Below are 27,741 nucleotides of genomic sequence, written 5' to 3'. Positions count from 1 at the left end.
CACAAACACACACGCAGGCAATCGCAAATGGCGTCCCAGTTTCCAACCCCCCCCCCCCGACCTCTGACTAATTATTATGGCTCCAAAGCTGTGGTGAAAAGTCTCGTGACAAACCTCCGAGTAGATTGACGTTCACCAAGTCGTGGACTAAGCCGGGGGTTTGGGCATCACAGTCGCAGAGAGCAGGAAGGACGGCTGTGATGTGGGATGGGAGGCTGTTCGCTGCCATGCGTTCATCTCCTCCCTATCTGGGTTGCAGAATAACAAGTGAATGATTTATGAACTGCAAGCCACCACGGCGCAGGTTTCGAAGTGGAAGCGATGCAACGACGACGGGCTCGGGCAGATTGTTGTGTTTAACTCAGCGGGAATGCCGAGTGTAAACTGAAACTGGCTCGCTGTAATGACAGGTCTGCTGTTATTGTTGCTTTATTCCTTCATAGCTGGGATATTTATAGTTGTGTAATCACAATCAGCCACAACAATTACGCTCGGGTTCGGCAGCTCACTTAGTATGAGAGCAGACGCTAATATTTGAGATGTTCGGTCATAACAGAATAAAGCCCAATGGGTTATTGTGGTTTAATTCACCTCTCTAGCTTATTGAGCAATCATTGTCTCCAAACGTATGACCTCCATTAAATACATGTTATACTAAGTCAATCAAAATCTTCTTCAATATATATATATTAAGTATCTTAATTAGGTTTGCCTCATAAAAAGGCCTTTGAATGAACTCTTATAAATAAACTTCGCCTTGCCTATAAATACGTGTTCATTATGCACCTGTCTGTCACAGATTAGTGGCTCAGCCTATAGCCTTGTTAATAGTGTCTGGTCGCTATTTCCATCGGAACACTTGTGGCACACAACCAGAAATGCATTAACGGGGCCAAAATACTGGAAAAGTTAACCACATAAACTCAAAGTTAGAAAATCTAATGAAACAGTGCCGCCCACGCATCCGCGAGTACCCCAAAGAATTGAGTGTCAAAGGTGAATCCCAAGAGAGACACATGTACCGTCCGAGGCGGCGTCTGGCCGGTCGGCTGGACGCGTCCGTCATTCTGCTCCTGCGTGGGCGTCAGCGGCACGGCAGCCGGCCTGCTTCTCCCCAGCATCTCCAAGTTCTGAAGTTATCTCCTGCTGGAAAAATTGAAAACATATTGGACCCGGAGCAGGGCGCGGAAAACGCAGCAGCACCGTGGCCATTATCAATAATGAGCCCGAGACGCAAGGACGGTTCCATAAACAGGTTTGTGACCCCCCGAAAACAATTAGAGGCTGTTGTCCTGACCTTTTCGGCGATAACCACCCTCGAACCTGGGATTGAAAATAATGAGTCTGGCTGCAGTCATTACCTGAAGGACAGGAGTGTGGGCTGTGTGTGTGTGTGCGTGTGCGCATTGCTGTCAGAGAGCAATTGGATTACAAATGCCCTCGATATGGTTCAATTTTTTTGTTAAAGTTAAACTCGCAGCCCACGCGGCGTTGTTAGCTCAATGTTCTACGTTTAAGGCTCTAGGTCTTCTTTGTGTGTTTGTATCATTTCCTTCACAGTCAAACGCCCTCACATGCAAATTTGATTCAGGGTTGTGTATAATTCTCTGCGTGTTAAGCTCTCTCCTGCTTGGCTTTAGTCAGCAAGCCTCTCTGGCAGGAAGAAGCTCGCTGTCTGAACATTTTTGGACCGCGGTTTTCTGCCGCGTGTGGACGTCCAAGCACGCTCTTCTTCCGCCTCTTCCTCTTGCCGAAAGTCGATCAGCTCAACATGCAAAGTGGAGCGCCGCGTTACAGTTTCATCTGTGTAGAAGATCGTCACCTCTCTCGTGCACACGTGCACACCCGCTCCCCCCTCGTCTGTCTGCCTCCTGGTTGTGTGTTTACAGTGTGTTTGCCATCCACAGAGCCGGCTAGTGGAGCTTTGTTGTGCCTCTCTGGTCCCCTTCATCATTTGCCTTTGACAACACTGATAATCCCCCGACAAGATCCCCCATTCAAGCCCCTCCTGCACCCACACAAAGACACGTGCATACACACATGCACGCACGCGCACACAAACTAAAAAACATTTTCTGATGCTCACAAGCAAATTTGTGTACAAAAAACAGGCACACACAAATACAATCATGTACAGACACACACACACACACACACACACACACACACACACACACACACACACACACACACACAGATATACACTAGGTGCCAACCATTGCCATAGCAACTCCAATCAGCAAAGGCTCCTTTTCCCCTATTATAGCAGAGATATGACAGTTTCTTCATGCCCACCCTGCTTTCTCATGTTTTCATTTCTCTCCTCTCTCTCCTCCTTCTTTCCTGATGTCTTTTTCTTTGGTCCTTATCACATTTTTTTATTGCAGTTCCCTTCTCATTCTCACCCAGCGTTATACAAATTGCTGTAAAATTAGGAGAAATTCTTCACAGTAATATACTGGTATTCGTAAATACAGTTGAATACTGTAAAATAAGGTTATACTACTGTATTTATTCCATTTCGGTTGACTAACTCTGCCCACTACTAACATCATATAACCACGTTGCATTAATTGTCTACTTTTTATTTAACACATTCTCTGTAAAGACTTTATCTTTATCTCATTTTATTCTTTCGCTGCACCAATTCGCCCAGATATATATCTATATATATATATATATATGTTAATTTATAGGGATGAGCTGCAGTAGTGTGGCGGACGTGCCACCAAATGTTGGCAAGCAAAAGATGTTCTGTGTGGCCTGATCCCAATTGCGGATTTCCCAATCATACTTTTGCTCGGAATTCCATTTTGATCCTACTTAATTTACTCTCATGTCGAATACAGAGCTTTTAGCCAACATAATAAGGTTACTCATCCATCCAGTATCTACGGCTGCTGTAGCGCTGTGCCAGGTTGTGTGTCGGGCTCAGAGCCAAAACAGGAAGTAGCCCCCCACATGTGACAAAGCCCAACCTCTGGGTCTAATAGCTGATGAGATGCCACGCGGTGATATACATTGTTATACTCTGGAGAACTCTTCTGTCTGCCATGTTTGATTGGCCATGCAGCCAAAATGACTGACAACTTACTTGGTTTGCATTGAGAGCTCTTTGCTTGTTGGCAGGTGACCTGGGGGCATGATTGACACGGTTTCATAAGATACAGGAGATGGATCTGCACCGGGGAAATTATACTTAATGGGTAGACAAGGGGGGGGAGGGAGGGAATTTTACTTTTTCCTCAAAGTAGTTCATGTTATACACTAAATCTAACTAACAAGTTGGATATAGTTCATTGAAAGAAGGTTAGTCTTACAACTGCTTTAGTCCCTACTAATACCCCCCCCCCCCCCCCCGCTTGTCCCCTTTCCCCTCTCCCTCCCCCTCTGCTTTCTAGCTGTTGAAAGAGCCATTTAGGGTCCATTCACATCAAAGACCCCCATGGACACTTAATGGTGCCATTGTTGTTTCCTCCTCAGAAGAAACAGCGGTGAGAGGTGGTGGAAGAGAATGAAAGGGAAAGGAAGATAATCACTGTCCCTTTCACACACACACACACACACACACACACTCGTGCATGCACAGCAAGAGAAACAGAGGTAACTTAGTCTGTTATTGACTCTTACAGTTGTGGTTTTTAAAGCAGTCGGAATAATCAGCTAATTAGGCAATATGTCCCTGTTTCAGAATAAACTTTTCAGAACTTTCTGCACAGCAATTCCATTATTACCTTCAATGATGGCCGCCAGGTTAGCAGGCACTGAACCACATCTGACTCCGGCACTCGTCACTATAAAACCACACACTTGCAGATGGTGCACAGACACACACACACACACACACAGACACACACACACACACACAGACACAGCGATGCTTCGCACTCTCAACTCGGCATTCTCGCGAGTATCCAAAGTGAACGCTGACACAAATCGAACTCCTTCCGGGCTTCGCCGTGTATATTTAGCAGCCTTTTGCTAATGAGAATGTTAATATCTCCGGCAACTGTGATGTTGAAGCATTACAGGGAAGTAGAAAAAGTCAAATGAGTGATCCACAGCTCTTTTTTTGGGATAACATATCAAGATTAAACACCCGTTTTGAACAAGTGACTTATTGAGCTGCATGACGGCATAAAGAGGCATTAATCAGAAAATGTGTGAGTGTCATTCAAATAATACACCTTTTAGAGAAGTGGTTAATAGCAGTGAGGGGGATGAAGGCATTTGAAACATTCTACCTTGACAAACAGAAAATCAAACATTCTTCATTGTAATAATACCAAAGCTCTTTTGAAAAGTCTGCTTCAAAGATCAGCAAACTGGAAACAAGCTCAGCGTATCAGCGCAAGCCGCCTGAGGCGACCCAATCATTGACTAATTAATTGGTAATTCATTAAGTAGTAAATACTATTACTTTGTTAGTTTGACCTCAGGGTAAATTCCCATTATGTCAATTGTGCACCACAGGAGCTTTGCTTCATCGTGTCCCTCATCAGATTCAGTGCAGTTTAAAGTTTATTAAGCTCAACTGGCATGAGATACGTGTGTATAATAAGCCAAAGAAGAACACTCAAAATGTGACATTCGGCAGAGACAAGCGAAGATTATGATCAATCCATTTGCCAAAATTGTTTTGATGTCAATGTCCATGATTAGGTGGATGAGAATAAATATAAAACGATAATGTGCTGATCTACTGATATCGTGTTGTTATATCTCTGATACACATTCATGTATGCAGCATCCTGTTATTAAATGGAATTTATCCATCATTTAAAGAAAGAGTAACAAGTCAGAAAGTTGATCCTAATTATAATTCATAATTAAAGGCTGTGGAGAAAGAGGATTCTGCTAATCTGGTTACAAAAGAACTTGACTTGGAAAGCTTTTCTTTTCCCTCGACAAAGCCCCACTTAAGAAAGTCTTCTGACATTTTCTGCCAATTCAAGCAAATAAAAAAGGAATAATGCTATTAAATCTGGAATTTAAGTTTTTAAAGCACATTCCTAATCCCCGGTACTGGTGATTTCAATGGAGAGTCACCGAGCCGCTTTATGCCCTTTATGCCCGTCCTCCAAGTAAATACACGAAGCGAAAGGTGAAAGCTTCTCATTGTGAGCATATCCCCCCTCAAACAAACGTGGCTTTGCAGCCCTGTGCTATATATGAACGCAAAAGGCTTCAGAGAGGAATTTAAAATGCACGCCACCGAGCTTATCTAGGTCAGAACCAAACATGAGTCAATTCTGGTTTGGCGGTGACAAGCAGTTCCACGTTTCCATCGCCGTCACGGTGGTGAACCACTGACAGCTCCGCCTCACTCCAATTAATACGGTATAAAACCGTAACCACGCGGCCGCAGAGTCGCCTCAGTCAGCCCCAAGCACGCTGAACTGTTAAAAAAGGAACCCGCATCTGGTCCGGCTAGGCCACGAAGAGACAGCGAATAGGCCAGGTGGGCCTCGGACACGGGGGCCTTGAATGGAGCCGCTGATTAGACTGGACTTTCCCCGTCAATACTTTTAGTTGAACATTCTGACAGCTGGGTCCCATCTGGGTCCCAGTTACTCCTCAGAGGACGTGCTACCGTGACGGAGCAGCCGGCTAACAAGAACGTTTGGATCTACCGATGATAATCCACAACAGCCCCTTCGACCTGTTTCTAAAAGTTCCTCTGCAGAAGAGCACACTCTCGAGCGGTTGGAAGTAAGAAGTCAGCACGGAGGGAGACCTTTGTTTACCTGCGTGCGTTCTTACGATGTGTGACCGAGCCTCAATGATTAAGCGCGTTGTTTGCATAGACTCTCCCGGGAACCGGAGGGGGGGCATTGGAGGGCCTATCTTGCGTGCCATGAAGGTGTGAGATGACCTGTTCCCCTCCCACTGATACACTTGTTTGTTGTGTTTGCCCTGTCAGCCATACATCATCATCCATCCTTACTTTTGGTGGAGCTCGGGCCTCACCTGAGGTCAGGGGCGCGTTCGATAACGTTTTGCGATCGCCCTCTTATCTAAATTACAAGCAGCTGCATACCGAACACACCCGCGTCGCCCTTCTCCCCACCGCCGCCGCCGCTCGGCCCGGCTTGATAAACACTGACAGTTGAGCCGCGGTATTTCCGTGACTGACGGTTATTGACACGGCGATATGGTGATTTGTTTCAGCGCCGCGGCACAATTGATTAGCAATAAGGAAACTGAGGAGACGTTATTGGATTACTACTCAGAAAGATTGAGTGTCAGTCTCCATTGAATTCCATATCTCATCCATCTCCCTTTCTCTCCTCAGAATATATTAGTCGTTTTCAATAACAGCAGGCTGGGATGGCGGCGTTTCCTGTCCTTCATTTCATATTCTATATCCACGGCTAAATAATGATGGCTGCTTGGGCACGTCTTGCTCACCTGTCAGCCTATTCTCTCATCCTCTATAACCCCTGAAACAATCAAATGGATGCTAACTTTGAATTCATTCAAAAATGAATGTCACGTACATTGAGAACCACTGCTGTGTGCGCCGACATTAGGGGGGCACTCTTTCCTGAGGAGTGCTGCCCCGCTTGGGAAAATGGTCGCATCGCAATCCCCATAGCTTTTGGAGCTCGTGTCTGCGGTTAAAACCCCGGGTGCTGTCATGAGGGTTAAACTGCGTGGACCTCACGATTTAATGTAAGGGACGCGTAACAAACTGGTCCTTGCTACTGAGTTGAGAACATTGTGGAACTGCCGTGCTGAAATGACTGCCAGTCGCACATATATTGAACAATAGAAACTCTTTAACAAATCCATAAATATGAAACATTATTACAGACAAATAATGCAAAAAAATAGATATCACCATCACACTGGTATAATAACTACATCAAATAGAGATCAAAACCACTACCATTACTACATTGACAGGCAATTCTAATTAGGAAGTGAATGCCAATGTTCTGCTGTTTTTCGAATGCATTGCTGACCTGATTTGTAGAAAGTGATTTATGAGAATAAATCTTAAGACGTCACCCTCCGCTCAACATCAAAAAAATATATTTATCTAAAAACCAACAAACAGGTCAGATACCAAAATTGCAGCTAACTTTCTGGCAGGCCAAAAGGCCTCATATGTGGAAAACTGAAATGCACTCTGGGTATTTTTAGAATTTAGCAACATGATAAGCTACAACTCCAAATGCTCTCTATCCTAAAGAATCAAAATGACCACATATGTCAGATAAATAAAGATCAAGGCATGTGTACGCACGCTGAGGATATTGCGTTTTCTTGACTGAGTTTCAACAGATGGAACAAGTTGGTCCATAACACAAATGTATTTTTTAATATGGTTTCAATTTCAAAGCTCCTCAAGTTAGAACGGAGAAAATGTCTGTTTAAAGGGTTGAACTGTGACTTTTATGCGCGCTGGTGGGCCCCATTTTGGCCCCTTTTCCCACTTTGTCTCATCTCAAGGAGACAAAGATGACATTATGCATCCGCTTGTGCATAGCAAGGTCATGGCAAAGGGATGCAAGAAGAATCAAACCCGTGTGTGTGCGTGCGTGACGGTGTGTGTGTGTGTGTGTGTGTGTGAGAGAGCGGCGACACAGGGCACTCACTTACATGCCTGACACAGATGTTACCTTTGTGGTCAAAAGGCTGTAAGTCAATTAGGTTTTTCTAATGGGGCCGAGTGCTTAGCTGTCTCCAACACAAACACACACACACGGTATTGATAAGATTACCATGGTAATGGGAATGCACCAGGGTTAAACCACATTACGGGAGCCGCCTTTCTCAAAGATCCTTGCTTCTTTTAAATTGTGGGCCCGTCTCTTCCTAAGTGCCCTCCTCGGCTGCTCCGTCTGCCTCTTTTGTGTTACCAGCAGCAGATGCACCGGAAACATCTCCTCGTGACATCTCAAACTTCCTCAAACCAATATTTTCTGCGCATCCAGGCTCGACGCATCGGTGCCATAGAACTCCATTTGTTGTCCAAAAGCGATTCCCCAAAAGCCATCAATGAGCCCCACTGTTGCACGTGTCACATGTTCCTTTATCAGAACGAACACACACACACCATAGTTTGAGTCAGACCCAAACACACCCTCTCGTTCCTCACGAGAGCAACAAATGTTTATTGATATGCAGCTAAAAGTAGTACACAACAAATCCGCTCTTTACTCTGGTTTGAGTAACATTTGTCAGCAATACATATTTAAAGCCATAAAAGTGTGTTTGTAAAACGTTTGTTAAGGTTTATTATGGATGTACGTGGCTCCTGACCATGAACGCGATACACACACACAGCATGGCTTATGTACAATGTTACCATAACAAAGGTAAATATTAAAAATACAAAATAACAAAATGTATTAGAAAATATGGCCGTTTTAATTGAAATCTTGGCAAATACCTTTCTGTATAGTTGATTATGTTTACACTATTCTGACTAATATGATACTTGTCCCCATCAAGTGTCCCTGGTCCTCTTTCGGTTTCCATCCAACTCTAAAGTTAGAAACAGGCTGCCTGCACTTTTGGTTTTCATACAACAGATCATTTTGCAATTTAAGTTTAAACTCTTGTTTGAATTCTACATCAGTATTCCTGTTTGGTGGAAACGTACTGGAGCTAAAAAGTGCCGCTCCTTCTGTTTGTTGACAGTAAGGAAAATATGGAATTAAAAAGTTCTCCATTTAGCCCAGCGGAGTATAAGAGGCTCTATTTACACAAGAACAACCCACGAATGATGTAACGTTACAGAATGTCTCTAGTCGTTGTTAAAGTGCTCAACTTCATACGTTAAAGACTCGATTCTCCTTCTCCTCGTGGTAGCAGCAGAGTGAACTGCAGCTCCAAGCCGTGCAACACTTTTATCTGCCCCCCTCCCTCCCCCAATTTAAAAACACTCTCTCTCTCTCCCTGTCATTATCATGCACTTGTCCGCCAGGGTTTTCTCTCCCCGCTTTCTCAAGCGCTGATCTTCCCTTCGGAGGCCCAGTGATAAAGGCCCCGCAGAGTAAACAAGCCGTGGAGAATGGCCTCTTGTCTTTTTATTATTGCCCCCCTAATGCAGCACTCATTCCCGCCGTGATGGAGTGCGCTTGGAACCGACAAACGCCCACGCGAGTGGGGGCCGGGAGAGGGGCCGGGGGGGGACAACGTCGCATGAACGAGTGCACAAAAAGGGGCACACTCAAATGTATGAATACATGTGTCTATATGCACAATTGCGTTTTTCCGCTCGCAATAACATGTTTATTAGGACAACAGACGAGATGACGCACGTTACATATTGGCTGAAACATCTGTATTTTTTTGTTTTGTTTTATGCATTTGTATTTTCATTGTTCAATGAAAACTGCTCATCATGTCAGGTATTGTGTTGCTGTCTGGATAAGCCCCCTCCACTCCCTCTGGGCTAAAAAGGAGGGAAAAGGGGGAGTGGGGGAGGGGGGGGGCGAAGGTCACTTTGATGTGACTATAAAGACACACAGGAGGTCGGTGGAAAGAGATGAAAGAGACGGAGCAGAAGTAAAATAGATCCTGGTGTACGGGCCGATGAAGAGGAGAGGATAATGATGCTGTATCATAAACAAAAGGCGCCGAGGGGAATAGAGTCGGCATCTTGCAATTAAAGTGAGCAAACAACCTTTTTTTTTTTTTTTTGAACCGAGCTGACAGCAGCTAGTGGAACAAGCAGAGCTCACACCCGAATCAAAAGCAGCAACTCACAAAGCAAGCGGGTAAATCCATCGAAATAGGGCATTTAGCACACGCCGATCATCCACTGTGACTTATTTAGTGAATGATTAACACAACTCGCTTGATTTTAAGTGCACTCTTTTTACGGATTACGCCGCTACGCAAATTAAATGTGTAGATAGCTGTCGAGCGCATGTTGATCTTAATAATGTTAATCATTCTGATGTGGCATTATATAACATCGAGTAGGAACATATTCACACCGTGCTCACAGAGCTTGCCTGGAGTCTGGTCCCTGTAAACGCCTCTGCTTGATGCATTTGCCTGCCCCCGTTAGGCTCAGCCGCGTACTGCAAATGACTCACCCGGCGCTCGATGGAGCTCCGTGCACCGGCGGCCTTCTCTGCTGCCTGAAGGGGTTTTACCAACACCCGAGATTAAGCGCCACATGCTCTTCGCTCACAGGCACAAGATCTTCAGGCCAAACTTCAGCTCTAAATGCAGCTCCAAAGTGTTTACGTGATCGTGCGGTTCCTGCTGTCGGAGGTAGCGCGTACAAAAAGGGAGGAGGAGGAGTGCGGGTGAGACAGCAGCCAGACACCAGATGTTTCCACACAATCCAGCCAGCGCGGCAAAGGCCAGATTAGTGCACGCCGTGCAGCGGGTTGACGTGTGTGTGTGTAATTATTACCCTGGCCAGGGCATGCCCATCGCCTGGGTGGTCCATCAGGAATTCAACAGTGGCAGTAAGTCTAGATATAGTGCAGGATGTGAGAGCTCTGGGCCCCCCGGTGAAAGGAGGGAGAATCTTCCTCGCTGGAGGGAGTTAGTGTGATCAGGATAACTATCCAAAGAGGTGTGCGCGCAGGTCGGTGTGCTCCCGAGATAAAGATCGGGTGAAAACTTTCATGGTCCCGAGAGGAAATTGGGTCAGTGCGGCTACAAAGGAAAGTGTGAAGATAAAAATACAACAAACAGAGCAGATTAAAGATGCTGCATTTCAATACGTGGCTCCCACAGGCTTTCAAAGAGATCTGCCTCTGTGCGTGTGTGTGTGTGTGTGTGAGAAACAGTTTATTTCCTTATAAATCCCCCAAAAATGGTTGCAAAGCTCTGAAATTTGCTAGCTGAGGTGTCCCAACGATTACCAAAGGGATCTAAATCAAACCCTCCTTGAACCTTGATGTGCTTTCAATGCCCTCATCCCACCCTACACACACACACACACACACACACACACACACACACTCACTCACTGGAGATGTTGACAGGGTCAAGTCGAGGCTATCTGGCTTATCTCCCCACCGTCAGATCTGGAGCCGTGTCCGTCGGCGAGGAAGAGAGGAGAGCCGAAGGCCTCGACTCCGCCTCTCGAGGGGACGACTAGACCTTCGCACGGCGCCCTCCTCCTCGAACCTACAGCCGGCTGACCGGGGGAGAAGGGGGACGAGAGTGAGGCGAAGTGCTGAGAGAGTGAAAGAGGTAGAGGGATGTGTGTGTGTGTGTGTGTGTGTGTGTGACAGAGACGGGGGGAGGGGAGTGAAAGAGGGGGGGGGGGGGGAGTTATCAGTCATGCTGTCAGTCTCCCGGGCAGGTTGTGATAAGCGAGGCAGTATGGCAGCGGCTGCTATCTGTCTCCCCCCCCCCCCCCCCCCCCCCTTCCTCTCCCTCGCACACACACACACACACGAAACGGGGGAGACAGACCTTGTTGTGTTACCCTCCACTAGCCACGAGTGAACGCAGCCCAGGTGTGGGAGGGAGGGGGGGCTACAGAGAGAACAAGGATGGTAAAGACCTTTAAGGCGTCAGGGTCGCACGTCGCAGCTGCGGGGGGGGGGGTCGAGTGTTGGATGTCAGCGCTGTGGTACCCGCACACAGCCTCCTACACCAATGTCTATAGTGCTCATCTTTACTGCAGCACGTTTTAAGTGATGAGAAGAGGAACTGGGGAGGGACGGCTCGGCTGGATGGGTTCCACCAACAGAAAACTCCTCCATTTTCCACGTGGGAAAAGAAAAAAACTCACCCAATCGGGGATATGAAGGCGAGTGAGATCAATACAACATTTCCTCTCTATCCCCTCTTTCTCTGGTGGACTGTTGGGCTCCATTAGCCATGCGTTGACCCAATATTTGTGTGAGGGGTATGGGGGGTGGGGGGGGGTTTGGGGGCCCCGACGGTGGGGGCAGAGATGTTGACAAATGGGAGAGAGGAGTATCAAATGACCCCGGGGGACTATGAGGGAGGGACAGAGCGGAGTAAGAAGTGGCCCCGTGTCACTCTGATAGTGTCTGTGTCGTCTCTATCTTTATCTCACTCGTGGAGGGGATCATCGTGGGGGAGGGGGGGGGGGGGCTACATGAAGCCTCACGTCAGAAAGACTGAATCATTCCCACTCATCGATACACTCATACAGCATGGCAAACAGTGCCGACCCCCCCCCCCACCACCCCTCCCTCCGGCACCTCCTGAGGCTCAGATTAGCCAATCACGGCGACATGTGACAGCCCGCCGCACCCTCGGGGTCTTCGGGGGGGGCGGGGGGCTTGAAAAATAAATAATAAACACCGAAAGCTGCAAGTCGATGGCATCTACTCCACCTGTGGGGGGGGGTGGAGCAGCCGAGGATGACAGTTGACGGGGCTGACAGGCAGACGGTGGCACCCGAGCCTGTCACACAACCTTTCGTGAAGGGCGTTCAGAGGGGGGAGAGAGAGAGAGAGAGAGAGGGGGGGGGGGAAGGTATGGGTCTTTTGTTGACTTTGCTCGCGCCTCGTGGCTGTCACAGGAGAACGAGGCGGCGAGGAACTCCGAAAGCGTGTTATTTTCTGCTCGCCGTTTTTGTTTTAAAAGCCTGTAGAAGTAAGTAAAAACTTCACCTTACACCCCCCTGTTCTCCCTGACCTGCAGGAATGCACCTAGCCATTCCAAATAAAGGGCCTCGTTGCGCGGCTGGGAGGGGGGCCTCAGCCGGGCCCTTGCATGACACGGTAACACAAGCCAGAGGCAGGGCGCATGGGCCGGACGCCGGAGAGGCCTTTCTCGGCGGATTATTTTGGGCTCGCTCGCCGTGTCATTACACGGCCTCCCGCTCTGTATTTAGGCCGGGCTGATTGCAGGGCAGAGGCGCGGGGCAGGGGCGCGCGGGGCAGGGCCGGGGGGCTCCCGTTTGGGTTGAGCGCCCCGACTTTGGCTGGGGCGTTTCATGTGTCTTTCGCGGTGTAAGGCGGCCTTGTGCCATGTCTTATGGGCTACCACCCCTAACCCCAGAGACGCACTCCTCCCTCTCTCTCCCCGTCCTGGACTTTTCTCTCCCCCCTCTGCGTTCCTTTTGAAGGCGGCCTCGGGAGGAGCTCTGCATCCCGGTTTACCATTACAATGTGTCTTATCTGTGGAAGAGCGCATATCTGTGGGATCTTCTGCAAGAGAGCGGTTGGTGCGTCCACGTGCTCCCCCCTTCTCTCCCTCTCTCTCTCTCTCTCTCCCCCCTCCCTATGAACAGCCACCTTACGGGAGGGGGCGGAGCCGAGGCGCCGTGACTGTAACGCGATAGCTGCTCGGCTCAAAAAGCTCGATCCCTCCAGCACACGCGCACAACTCACTACGCACGCCTCCCAGACGCGGTCGCAGGACGCACGCCGGGCTCCGTGTCAGGCTGTAACGGAGCGGAGCCGCTAGCAGAGAGGGAGAAAGACGCGCAGGAGAGAGAGGAGCGCTGCCGTCGGAGGTCTTTTTTTTTTGGTTTTGTTTGTGTTGCTTTTGGAGAGCGAGCGCGCAGCACCTTTTGTCGCGCCTGTTATTCCGCGAGCATTCAAAAAGAAGCAGCTGCTGACACTCGGACACGCGCTTCCCAGAGAGCTGAGACTGTGGACGGGAGGACCGACCCCATCGCGGGGGACGCAGAGAGGGGTTGAAACGGAGGGGGGACCGGCCGGAACTTGACGCACCCTGGAGCCGCCGTCTCTGGAGCGCAGAAAGCCTCCGAGCTGCGGAGCGCACGCAGCATTGATCAAGGAGTTTGTTTGTTTGTTCACTGTATTCTGGATGCACTTGAGAGGCATCGCACCTCTACATGCACAGACTTAAAAGGCAAATAGATTTGCATTGATTACATGTAGTTTACACATTTTTCACCACCAATGGTTGATGAACGGGATTATTCCTGAAGTGGTCTCGCTTTGACTGCCCGCCACCGGTTTCTGGTCCAACCGGGGTGTGGGTTTTTTATTTTTACTTTTGGGAAGAACAGCAGCATTTCATATTCTACGAGGTGGAAACATTATAAACTTAAAGCTCGCCGCGAGTTCCTGCGTCATCCAAGATGGATTTTCAGTCATCGCTGATTGGATTTCTGATGACAATGTGTCATGTAGCGTTGAGAGTCAGAGGAGAAACTGGTGAGTTTTGCTCACTTCTTTGATTTCTACGCACACATGGTCCGGCTCCACCAAAACACGCCAAAATGGGGGGAAAAAACAAAATATGATCTCAATCTAAACGTGACATTTGGCGGAATCTGATGGGCGGATAAAATGATTTCTTTCAAAAGAGACCAGTATCATGTGTTTCACATTATTTTAACAAATGAATGCATGAGCAGCTAATGATGACTAGACACAATGCTGATTTATTTTTATGGTTATTTACTTTTCCTATTGAGAAAGAGTAAAGGTTATGGAGGTTATGGAGAATTGTATGTCTATATTTACATATAAATAGAGACAGATTTGTGTGTGCGTGTGTGGACCAAAACAAAGAGGACTTTTTAAATTGAAGTGTGTCTAATTCAGCTCCGTTCCAAGCCAGCTGTTGCCCGTTTAAAAGTAACAAACATGAAATATTTAGAGGATCGGAAACAGTCATCTGTCCCAGCTCTACTGGGAGCTGCTCACTGGACTGTGAATGAGCTGATTATATGCACACATCACATTGTTTACTCCGAGTTTCCCCTTGTTTTTTCAGTCATTTAATTATTCATCAAGGGAAATAAACAAACGTGTGCCCGATTAAAAAATGCTTTCTCACATCTGGATAAGGTAACAGGTTTTTAGGCGTAGCCTGCACTGTAATCTGCACCATACCGTGCGTAAAAGGTAACGCTGCCATCGGAAAACACTGTAATCATCACCATTATAACCATTACGTTCCTCGGCCACCACAGTCTTCCTCCGTGTATCTCTTCGTGCTCCCCGGGGTCGTGCGTGCAGGTAGAAGGCAGGTCCGCGGTGGCTGAGTGCCGGCAGCTCCGTGCGGCGCGGCGCGGCGCGGCGCACCGCCGCCTCCTCCGTGCGCTCTCAGCATAAAATAACAATAAGCGGGGAGATTATGCAGGATGAGCCGCCGAATAGGAGCCCTGCAGCTGGTTAGGGATTCGGAGCCTTGCTTTAAGGCACTTAAACCACACGATTGCCAATTCCTTCCGTTACGAGAGAGAGACGGTGCCATATTTATTTAGAAGCCACACTAAATGTGGATATAACACCAGGGAGCACAGTGGTCCAAATGGCAAACATGATCCCACAACGGCAATTTATCAGTTTTCGCTTCATCATGTCACCAGAAATGTGCGCGACGATGGTGGGGGTTGTTTGCACGTTGGGGACACTCTTGTTGCTTTGTGTGTAACACTTTCTACATGCTTATTAAGTCGTAATAGCACATTCGACTGTGTGTGTGTGTGTCTACATGTGGCAGCAGTGTTCCTCTCCACCGGGAGAAGTACCCGATCCCATCACGACAGTCGAGTCCCTGTGGCAGCAGCCGGCTGGGGGCCGATTCACGTGGGCCCTTCCTCCGTGTTTAGGCTACTTGTTGTAAATAGGACACTCGGCCGCGCCGCCCCTCTCGCTGTCCGTGCGTGTTTGTGTTTCATGGCTGCCTGTGCGCCCCTTGATCAGAGGCAGATGTGGGCCTCTTGGCAGTCAGGCAAGCAAGAAGCTCCCCCTCCCCTTCCCCTTCCCCTCCCTCCAGCCCTCCACTCTCTCTCTCTCTCTCTCTCTCTCTCTCTCTCTTTCCCCTGCCAAGACACTGCACCGCATGTCCCTGCCTCTGTGCTCCCCCCGAGAGCCACATTACGCACAGATGCCAGAGGAAAGAGAGACTGAAGGAGAACAGATCGGAGACAGAGCGGGGAGGTTCAGAGACAAGAAGGGTGCAGCGTTGGCAGAGAGAGAGAGAGAGAGAGGGAGGGAGGGAGGGAGAGAGGGGGGGGGGGGCAGAGAGACAGTGACTGACGAGAAGAATGGAAGCAAAGCCAAGTCAAAGAAAATCCACTGGGGTCTTAATGTGAAGAAACAGAAGGAGAAGGAGGAGGGGGGGAGGGGGGGGGGGGCTGCATCAGGGGTCACACAGTTCTGAGGCCACTGGATCCAGAGCGAACGCGTCGGTTCTCGCTCAATGTGGCACGGCTCAAGAGTGGGTAGAAGTGAAGTGTATCTACAATTCATAAAAACAAAACCCAAAAGAGAGAGAGAGCCTTGGCGGCACATTAAAGCCTCCTGGTTTTGACGATCGGCTCCATCTGGTTTGGGAGGCTGGGAACGTTTCCAGTAGCAAAGATTGTTTCCCTTGAAAAGAGAGAAAGAGAGAACAAAAATACAATGCTGTTGAAGAGAAACGTTGCGCGCCTGCGGGTGTAAAGCCGTGACAGTCTGTGAGGTTGATGACCCGTGAGAGATGTTTGGTGCTTGGACATTTCCAGCTGTGGCCTGCTGTTCGCCGCTGGTGGCGTTCCCTCGCGGGCCGCGCAAGGACGCTTTTTGCTGCAGTCCTCGTACCCGAAAGCAGAAAAGACTTGTACTGTAATCACAGTAGTTTGCCTCTGCGACATGTACATCAATTACTCCCTACCACCGGCATTAATATTCAGGCCATTAAGCATCACATTTGCATGTTTATTGAGTGTGCTGCTGTGCATCCTTCCACCTACGGTATCGACTTCCTCCAGAGTGGGATTTCTTTTCCAAATGTCAGGTCCGTGGCTGAACGGACTTTCTTCTTGTTGGATCTTCTTTGCTGGTCTTTTTTTTTTTAAACGGTTCTCTTATTTGTTTTACGCCTTCGCCCTTCTTTCTCTCCCCCCCCCCCTCCTCTGTGACCCCGCCCGTATAGATTCTTTGCATTTCTCTGGGTTTTAATCGGCCCTGGGTCGCCAAGGTCGCCTATTAGCATTCACAGCCAAAGACTGACCGGGCGGCCCGTTCGATACCGGTCAGGTATGAGAGTCACGAGCTGGTGCTGAGCGCCGAAGCGACTCAGGGGGGAGAGAGACATGATACTGTAGTCAGCCAGAGAGTCAGGTAGCGTTTAGGATTAGCCCCCCCCCACCCCAATCCCCCCCACTCCGCCTGCAGGCCCCAGCAACCATCTGTTTACTCGATTGATCCATTGAACCATTGATCACCACGGCCAGCGCTGTGCATTTAGCTGATTAGCATGGGGCACTTATCCTGTTAGGGAGGAAGGGGGGAGAAAAGGAGACCGAGGGGGAGGACAGGAGGATTTGGGGATATGGTGATGGTTCTTAGAAGAAAATAATCCCCCTTTAAACACTTTTAACATTCGCTGTTAAACAAAGAGCTTTTGTCCGTGAGCATCGCATGTCATCGCGGGGGGGCTGATTGTTGTTTGGCTGATTTTTATGTGTTCCAAAGTCAGCTGTTTGCACCCCCAATCCCTACACACACACACACACACACACACACACACACACACACACACACCAGGGAACGTACATTTATCAAAAAGCCTCCCAAAAAGGGTCCTCTGGATATGTGTATGTATACAATCGTATAAATCAGGGAGGGGTTTTTCCTTTCTACCGACACCGCTCCCATCACGGGTTCTATTCCCCAGAGCGCCGCCGTCCCGCCGCGGAGCTCAGTGCCATCAAAATGAATCTCTCTTCCTCGCCCGTCCTCCTCATCCTCTCCCTCCGCTTGGGTCCGGTCCAGTGTGGAACGGGTGATTAAAAGCAGTCAGAGAGACAACCCCTGCTCTCGACTGAATGGATGAGCGCGGCCCGCTCTCCCCTCTCATTCCCTTACTCTGGGCGATAGCACTTTTTAATTAAGGTGGGTGGAGAGGGGGGGGGGGGGGGGGGTACTAGGAATGATGGAGGGATTTATCAGCGCCTCTCCTCACACTCGCGGCTTATCCCAGAGCGTGACGCCATACTTCTCCCGATAAGGCGGCTAATAGAAATGAGAGGGCGGGGGCGTTCACACACACACACACACACACACAGAGCACGAGCAGAGACATGCAGACATATGCACATTTCTTTTTTTTTCAGAAAATGAAGATAAAGGCACTCGCCGCTCAACAAAGTCGTCTTCTGGGTTTGACTTGATCTGGAGTGACCATGGCGAATGTGCACGCACAGGTCTCACTTAACATTCCGATCATTGACAGGATCCACGCTGACAACGAACAACGTGGACGTGGATGCTGAGACACACACACACACACACACACAGTATACGTCAAAGTTCAGTTTCATCCCAAAAATGAATGAAAAACATTAGAAAATACAAGCTCATTCAGTGTGCACAAACATAGTGGCGACATCTGTTCACCGCACGGTAGAAACATATGAGGGGCTTGTGTGTGTGTGTGTGCGTGTGTGTGTGTGTGTGTAGACAGATTGGCTTCCCTAGTAGAAGAGACGGTGTAATTGATGAAGATCGCTGAGTGCTTCCTCTGTGTTACTCATCCAACACCACGAGTTCTGTTCTCCCCGTGACCTTCTGCTTAGCAGTGAAACGCACGCAAACACAGACATGCACACGCACTTTGTGTGGGTGTATATATATATATATATATATATATAATTATAATTATTGCGGACATCCAAGCAATTAGCAAACAAACACACATCTGTCATGAGACAATGTCCTCATTCATTTAGAGGAGATATATTGCTGCCGCATCCCTGTACTTCTTTTCTTCAGAAGCAGCAAACAAACACCGACAAACCCAAACATGACACACACACACACACATAAACTACACACACAGATAGTGCTTGTGTGCTGACTGACAGAGGTTTCCCAGTGGGGTCAGTGTCTACAGGGAGCTGCTGGATAGCAGGCATGTCTTAATGAGGCTCGTCAGGCTCTCTGCACACTCTCTGCACACAAACACACACACACACACACACACACACACACACACACACACACACACACTCAGTCACACTCCCTCCGCTTCATCTCTTCCCTTCCTCGCTCACAACATCCTTCTCTCTCTTCCTCCCCCCTCTGTATTTCTCCTTCCTCATCACCTTTTGTCGCCTCCCCTCCTCCCTCGCTCTCCTGCCTGTCTCCCGTCCTCTCTCTCCTCCTCACTCTTCCCGCGCGGGTCCTCGCGCCCGCCCGTTGCACATCAAGCCCACCCGCCGCCTTCACCCTCGTCCCCGTCCGATCAATCTCCCCGCCTCTTCCTCACTGCATCCTTATCCATCGCCTCACTGTCTGCAAATCCTCCTCTCCCTCTCTCCCTTTCATCCTCCCCTTCGCCTCTCTTCCATTTTCCTTCCCGCTGTAATCCCCCCCCCCCCCTCACCCAAACCCCACTTCGCCCCTCTCGCCTCCACCTGCTCCTCTTCATCCTTTCCCGGAGGCAGTTGAATGGGCAGCTCAGGAAACTGTTGAGGCTGCAGGATTCCTCCCAAACGGCTTAATCTGCCACGGCTCTGCGTGCTGATAGCCTCCTGCACACCGCTCCCTCCGTAGGCTACCCAACAATGGCTGCAGATGAAGGGATGTCTGTCTGTGTGTGCGTGTGTGTGTCTGTGTGTGTGGTGTCACTCTTTGCCATCCCCGCTATCTTTTTGAAATGTTTCAGTTAGCTGTTTTTCTCCGACTCGGTTGGCCCCTGTGATTGACAGGCCCTCTGTGTGCGTTTAGATGTGTGTGTGTGTGTGTGTGGGCCGTTTGAAGACGGAGCAGCGCGCGCGCGTGTTAAAGCAGCCCTCCGCGTGCGCGTGCATCCGCGCGCGCTCGTGGGCGGCTGGAGTCGTGCACTCAAAAACGAAAAATCAGCGGCAGCTGTTGCGTGTGAGCGTGGGCATCGCTCCTCTCAGGCAACGCGGCGAGGAAGCCATCGCTCCTCTATCAAATGTCAAAGAATCTTAAGTGTGCCTTTTAAGCACAATAGGCGGTGGAAATGTCAACACTTGAAGGGTCTATTACACTTCAAGCCTTTGGTGCTGTTCTTTCTTTCTTTCTTTCTTTCTTTCTCTGCTTTCTTTATTGAAGCTTTCACAGAAATGTGAAAGGAACAGGCAGGAATATCAACCCATTTCTGTCAAGAATAGATGCATCTCAGCGGCTGAGTGGTTAAGCCCACCATTCGGCGGTGCATTGTTAATGGCGGTATACCATAAGCTTTAGTTTGTTGCCCCATATAGCCGCTCTCCTTCCTCTGGATGTTGTTTTTCTTATTTTGGCAGACGCACGCCTGCAACAATATTACGAAAACATTCGTCGCTTTGAGTCCAATATCATAAAGTTCATTACATTGAGAGATCCCACTGGCGCATCCACGATCCCACACACATATACAGAGGTACCCATTCCCGCTTGTTGTCATGGAGAACACGTTGCTCCTTTGCCTCCGCGGAGAGTAATAATGCCTGAAAACCTATTGCAATGCAAGAGTAATAAAAGAACCATTGTGCACAGCGCTGCGTACGTGTGAGCGCTCTGTCCCGTTGTGTGTGTGTGTGTGTGTGAGTGTGCACACGCAGACGACATGTTTCTTTTGTATGTGCACGTGAGTTTATGTGTTTGGCGTGTTTATGGGAGATAACGCGAGGCGCGAGAGCCGCTTTAGCTGTCCGGCCCGCGAGCAGAGAATGGGGCCTTTTGTTGCCGCGCTGGGCTTCTCATTACAGAGTCGGGGTGACCCCCAGAACCCCGGCAGACAGGCCGTCTGCGTGTCACTTCCTGCCGAAGCCCGCCGAGCGACGCCATTGGCGGGCTATTGTTCCTGGGAGAGCGTGATAGGATCGGGGAATGTGTCCTAATGTTTGCAGATTGGCTTGCCGGAGCAACAATTACACTTGGTGAACGCTCCCTGCGGGGAGATAAGAGCCTGGATGTGGAAGGGGGTGGCAAGAGGCTCCGTGCATTTCTGTGTGTGTGTGTGTGTGTGTGTGTGCGTGCGCAGCCAACAAATGCAGCATTGATGATCTTTTATTGTTTTAATAGCTCGCCCAACGCGGCCCCACTCGCATTGACAATCCACAATGGAGAAGTTTTTCCAATTTCCTCCAAACTGACGGCCTAAAATTGCTTTCTTTGTTTTACTGCTCATTTGTTGCTCATCACATCTTCATGCTGAGAAACGAGATAAAAACCCGGAGCGTCCTCCGAGTCGCTGTCATTTACTGGGGATTTGTACGGTGTGACGCCGGGCCTGCCGCGCAAATGACAGATGTAGAAACACGCTCAGTTTGCGGAGTTTAAAAGTCATTAACTGTGCCTCACCCTTCCGTATCTCTCCCTCTCACAGCGGCGGAGTGCGGAGGCCTCTTTGATGCCAGCAAGGCCGGTTACATCACCTCCCCCGGTTATCCTCTGGAGTACCCGCCTCACCAGAACTGTCACTGGATCGTCACGGCGCCGGAGCCGTCGCAGCGCATCGTCCTCAACTTCAACCCACACTTTGAGATAGAGCGGCTGGACTGCAAGTAAGACGGACGGAATAATGACTGAAGCCAATGAGCCTTGTGTATTATTATTATTCTGGCTGAATAAATGATTTGTGTTGACATTTTCATCAGTATCTTGCAAAGGCATTTGCATTTTCGAATAAGCAATTTCCTGTTAAAGCACCGTTTTTAGTTTGTTTTTTCCCCATTACACCATTATTATTCATTGGCTTAATCCCAAATCGTTGAAGCGTTTTCCACATTTTGACCACAACAGGTCAGTTGCAAAGGAAATTTTAATTGTCAAGCTTTCTGCAAAACGCAGACATTAAGTGCACTGGGGGGTTTTTTTCTTTCTTTTTTCTGAGAGTGGCGAGTGCAGCAGCTCTTTTCTGCCCCCCCCCCTTTTCACTTTCTCACCCCCCCACCGCATCACGTCCTGGATGCTGCCCAGTGCAAGCGCAGCCTTTTGTCATTTCAGCCATTTTAAAGGCTGATTTGGAGCAACAGGTGGCTTGAATCCCTTGCTCAAGGGCACATCAGCTGCACGTTACCTCAACAGGGAATGTGCTGGTGGATGAAGGACGAGCGGGTCACAATAAAGACTGCACGGAACGAGTGATTCGCCTCAATAATCCCTTCTTCCACTGGTGATGTAACATGTTTTGTCAAAAGGTATTTAGTTTTATTCTTCTCATGCTGAAGGGCAAAACATGCTCTCCTCAAAAAGCTTAGACGCAGCTTGAGGATTACTGTTCTTTAACAACCTATTCAGTTTCATCACAATAGTCCTCGGGGAGAACGTAACGCAAAGAAAGACCAGATTGTATGAGAGAAAAGTATTATGATGTAGTTGAAGTTAATGAGAATAAATGGCGAAGAATAAGAAGATGGAGCCCAGCTGTTTGACTGGATGTGACCGCATAAGCTTTCTCAGAGAGACAAATAATCCAAATCATATGGTCTTCTATTGTCTTTGACCTCAGAGGAAGGAGGAAGAGGTCACGGCCTCCACTGTTAAATCCATTTTAGTAAAACAGTGTCAGGGGGAATGTTACGCAGTTCACCCACTTTCTCGTTGTCTGTTTAAAGTGAACACAGACGAGAAGTTTCAGTGTAGTCTCGGCTGTTATGGCCGTTTATTCCCTCAGGCCTCCCTTCCCACTGCAAATTGAGGAATTAATAATCCCACATGTTTGTGTTTTTCAGTTTTTTATTTTGGCATTGTTCCCTGACAAAGCAATTTGTCCGGCCGGTCCCTTTCGTGACGCGATCGATGAGTCGGTTCCGTCCACAGAGCCGTGTCACGTCGCAGCGGGGCGGCCCGACGTTATTTTGATGCCTCGGTGCAAAATGTTGCATAATTATCTCCACGGCGGTACGACTTCTGAGTGACTACGTCACGGTGTCGACACGGCAGCTCACTGCACTGCCCGAGCACAGGGGACGGGGGGGACGGGGGGGGGCACAGCAGCTGATAAGCAGTGTGTCAAGCAGTTTCTCACAGCCCGAGGCGTGCAGGGCTATAGGAGGCCGAGGGAGGAGGAAAGAAAACTGAAATTGCCTCCTCGTTTCTCTTCTCCACAGAAGGTTTCATTGGGATGAGTTTTTTCTTCCGTTTTTTCCTCTTCCTTTTTCTTACACACGCCTGGAGGGCCCCGAGGCTTTGGCCTGCCCTCCCAACACACACTCCCACTCAAACTCCCGTCTTCCTGTATGTACGAGTGTGAGAGTCAGAGAGAGTGGGTGGGAGGGGGAGGCGTCTCCGTGTGAGTAACTCTGCGAGCAATGCCAGTGAGTTTGAGCTTCCCTTCATCCTTCTTTCCACCTATCCGTCCATCCGGCCTTCTGGCGATCGCCCCATTTTTCACAGGATCACAGCAACTTTTATTTATGCATAGCCTCCAACACGCATGTGTTTTCCCTCTTGTGGTCACGGGGATGCGTTTTCCCTTTGGAGCGCCTAAATAGCAGAAGAAATAAGTGGAAAAGGCCAAAGTCTGGCTCGATATCCGCACTCTCTCCGTCCTGTGCTATGCCTTTTACCCGGATTGATCCGAGCCCTGTAGCTGCTTTTACAAGCAGCGTCCTTTTTTTGCCTGTATGATTCGGCATGGCAGTGTGAGGGGGGGGGGGGGTGCAGAGAGTCGATTTCTGCATGTTTTCACGGTCCTTTCGCGAGGTTTGGGCGAAGGGAGCCGGAAGCGGCTGCGGAGGTGGAGGGCTCGCCATCTTGGTCAAGGCTGAAAATCTGCGTGACAGTTGGGATTACGGAGCCGGCAGCAAGGGAGAAACCAGAAACATACATACTAACAAAGTTACATAGATGGTGAATGGACACGTGTTTTCGTTGTGCACGGCCACGTACGCATTTCACTCCGGCGTGCAACCTGTCGGCGTAGGAGCGCTCCTGAAGCATCAAAATCCCCCCACCCTTTGGGCACTTTAATCCCTGATAAAACAGAGAAAAGTGCTTAGTCAGCACAGGCAAGGGGGTCTAACATCGCTTGACATCTGGAGATTTTCCATCATTGGGTTCAAACAGTCGGCGCTCTGAAGATGCAACGTGGCCAGACCGCGGCTCCACTGCAGCAATCGAATCCGCAGCCCCGTGCAGGCGCTCCTGCTCTGAGGTGGCACTTTAATTCAGGATTTCATTTCAGGGGGAGTCCGGCCACGTGCCAAATAGCTCTTAGCTCCGGGTTGCCAGCCGATTGATGTGAACTAAATGTAATAAAGGCTAGATGAAATATCAGGCCCATATCTCTAATGCAATCTGCCATCGCCGAGCCCCAGGATGCTACCTAGTGATACACCAGCTGAACGATTCCCCCTCCCTCTCCACAGCCCTCTCGCTTTCGCTTCATCTCCCTCCCATTCTTGATCTATGTCTTTCCTCCCTTTTGTTCTTCTCTGGCCTCAGGAGGAGGTGTTTTATTTTTACACACTCGCATTAAACATTGAAACCGTATCCCATACACACACACATACACACACACACACATGCGCGCGCACCATAAAAGTCTGTCGTCCTTTCTGAAGATCCATTTCTTTCACCTTTGTGATTTTTATTCCTCACTTATTTTTTTGGTTATTTGTTATTGACCGCGGCCCGAGGTGGGAAGATTTGATGGTATAACTTTATAACTTTGCGCGCTCGCACAGCTGTAAATCTCTTTGGATCACAGGGAGACGAAGCAACAACTCTCCCGTGACCATGACGTCACCCTTATTGCTGATACCCGAAGGGAGCTCGGCGAGGTGTGGGATCTGTACAGCGCTTGTAACGGGAGATCGATAGATGATCAGTAATGGCCCGGGGAAGGAGAGAGACGGGGATGAGAGGAGAGACAGATGACCCGCCAGAGGTCACGACAGAAGGGAGTTGTTCAGGTTCTGATCCGTCAATAACCGGCACTTGGAAGGCGATGAGGACAAGCTCACAGTCTTCAGCTGATGTGGATGTGATAAGTAACTCAAAAAGGGAAAAGCCATTATCCATGCCTTCTTTATTTACACGCGTTTTCATAAGCTGAGTCAAGCCTCGGACCAAATAAAGAGTCCTCTAAATTCTGTCTGGACTCTCTGCAGATACAAATAGCCTTGTTGATCGAGGATTTCTAATGCATCCAGCGGGGAGAGCAGGGTCACGGCTTCGGCTCAGACGGCAGTTATAGTCTGATGTTTCAGATCGATGGCGCTCGAGAAGGTCCGGGGCCGAGCCCAGACGGCCTGTGGTCAGCGGTCAGGCCTCAGCCTTGTGTAAGTACGGCTCTGTGAGGCACGGGGGAGACGGGTGAGGCACGAGGAGACGAGGTAGAGGGAAGGGCTATTTTTTGGGGGGGGGGGGGGGGGCTGGCAGGCCCTGTGGATCCAGGGATTCATCTAGTTAATATTTCAGAGGCACTTATGGTTTATTAGAGTCCCGATTGAGGGTGGGAGGAGTGGATGGTGTGTGTGTGTGCGCGTGTGCGTGTGTGTGTGTGTGTGTGTCAAACCCTTCAACTTACTTTCTGCTTTTGTATCCATCACCGAGAGAGAGACGGAGGAAGCGAAAGACGTTTCTTCATTGTTTACCGGTTTGGGATCTGGTTCTCCGAGAACGAAAAAACACAGTGAGGGGGGCGGACACACACACACACACACACACACACACACACACACACACAGAGCAGAGCAAAGAGGGAAATCATTCCCACTGAAGGCCTCAAGTGTGTGAGCACGGCCAAGTCGGTTTGCTGATGTACCAGAGCAGCTGTTGCTCTTTTATGGGCACAAACAAAACGAATCAGACGGCCGCAGCAAATTATCTGTTAATCCTTTGTGCAGTTTCGACGCTCCCCCTGCAAGCTTTGTTCATGTTGCGTCGGCATTTCGATGCTTTAACTAAATTAAACACGATCTAGTTTACAGAGTGATCAATGTAGTCTAGACCTGTGCATTCACAAACAATGTATACAGGCGGCAGGTGCGTGGCTCTGTGCCGATGCCCGCGGGGGTGGGGGGGGCGTCCCTAGTCTCCGACAAACAGCAGAGGTGCGAAAGGCAATTAGCTGTTTTGCCGGACTGATATATGAGAGCCGAGGAAGGGAAGACATGTCTGGACTGGTGCAGAATTACCGGCCCTCAAGGGTTTTCAGTTTCCCTTAACGCCCCCTCCCCCCCCCCCTCCTCTACTCCAGAGCTTTGCTCTGCGGACAACACGAGGAAGGTGGGGAGGAAACCGGTGCCCCGTAATGGCTCCTTAAACACAGGGCCGGACCATGCAGACCCAGACAGACAGAAAGCAGCAGGGAAACAGCGAGAGGCGGTTGGGGGTGCCAGACATAGGCGGGGTGCGAATGAAACATGCAAAAATGGTATCTGTGCTGCTTGTGTGCGACTCCTATGCGCGTCTTTACTGGGTCTGCGTGTGCAAATAATTGATGCATGTGCGTGTGTGTCGTGGAATGTGCGTTCGGGGGGGGGGGGGGGCAGACAGCGGGCTCTCGCACGTCAGGCCCTCATACATGTATTCATCAGAGCCCGGGGAGAGGCTGAGCGAACAGGTCAATAATCACATCTGAGGAACACTCACTCACTGACGCTAATCCACGACAGGAGCGAGCGAGGCGCAGAGAGAGGGAGGCGCGGGGGGATAGAGACCCACTCCAAAATCAATTAAAACCTAATTAGGCTCTCAGCTCTTTTATCCGCGGCGTTGGCGATACAACGGCGGAGAGTGTGTGTGAGCGTCCGTCTATCTGCGCGCGTGCGTTTGTTGGCACATGTTTGGAGTGTGTGTGTGTGTGTGTGTCAGTTACAGGCCTAAGCAGTCGTACTTAGGGAGAGCGGCGGTGGCTCTTACAGGCTCACCGCGGGAGCCGGAGGCCAAAGCCTTCACGATCGCCTCTGTAACGCAGGATTACAACCAAGAGGCGCGTGAGAGAGGCGGACTGCGGCTTCCTGTGCAGATTCCGTCTTCAGCCCTCGATCGCCGCGAGGTTTAAGCGCTGGTTCGGGCCGCGGGAGCTCGCCCCCCGTGGCGGCGGCGGCAGTACGCGGCTCGCTTTAGAGAAAGGAATGACATCTGTCTTTAAATAATTCACGCGTGTTCTTCCGTGCTGGTGCACAGATATAATGTGAATTGAGGAAAAGAGCACTCCAGCAATTTAGCATTGCACTTACGTAGAGTCGAGGGCCTCGAGAGAGCGAGAGCTGGAGAACAGTCATCCTTGCTGCAGCAGGGGCGGACGGATCCGGACCTCGAGTCGAAAATGATGGATCCTGCAATTGCCATAAGCCAATTTAATACCCCCGTCCTTTGAAACCTCCATCTCGGATAACACCCCCATCAAATTTGAGACTTCAAAATGAATCTCTATTTGAAAACATTTTCCTAAGTGATATCAGATCAGAACTGTTGGCAAACTGGCCTTTTTTTACTTCAATGAAAAATAGCTATTTAATGCTGGCACATTGCAGGTTCATTGCAGCATTTTTGCCTTTTGATCCTCACCTGTACATATGCCACTTTGACCCAGATTATGCGGCTGGGATTATCCCTCCCATCTGCAGTCTTAACTCCGATGCTCTGTGTAGGAATTTAAACACTGCAGGATGAGATGAACGAAGAAAAGAGGCTTAGAGACTCAACTTAATCCACGTTTTATTCCAAGACGCAACACAAAAGTAGTCTAAGTGCTCTGATGCCACAAAGGGACACGCAGTGCTGATTGCTAGCTCTCAGTTTTACTGATTACTTTTGGGTTTGAGGAAGTAGCGAGAAAACAAACTGTTTAGAATATTAGCCAGATGTTGCATATAAAAAAAATGAATGAATGCCTAGAGACGTCTGTGAAGCTTTTCCCCCCACATCAAAGAAGCCGCCCCGGTAATTAGTGAGACAA

The 27,741-nt window shown here is 49.3% G+C and overlaps 1 protein-coding gene across 1 annotated transcript in view; it reads left to right on the top strand.

The window, feature by feature from the left end:
- Window positions 1-13,023: 13,023 nt before the first annotated feature.
- nrp2a (neuropilin 2a) overlaps window positions 13,024-27,741 on the top strand; it is a 48,554-nt gene continuing 33,836 nt past the window's right edge. Inside the window, exons 1-2 of the mRNA XM_078091359.1 lie at window positions 13,024-14,093; window positions 21,214-21,391. Of these exons, the coding sequence (XP_077947485.1) occupies window positions 14,018-14,093; window positions 21,214-21,391 (254 nt within the window). The 5' untranslated portion in view covers window positions 13,024-14,017. The remainder of the gene's footprint in view (window positions 14,094-21,213; window positions 21,392-27,741) is intronic.

Source organism: Gasterosteus aculeatus, chromosome 1, assembly GCF_964276395.1.
Source record: "Gasterosteus aculeatus chromosome 1, fGasAcu3.hap1.1, whole genome shotgun sequence".
Classification (NCBI taxonomy): Eukaryota; Metazoa; Chordata; class Actinopteri; order Perciformes; family Gasterosteidae; genus Gasterosteus; species Gasterosteus aculeatus.
This window is presented reverse-complemented; position numbering and strand designations above follow the sequence as displayed.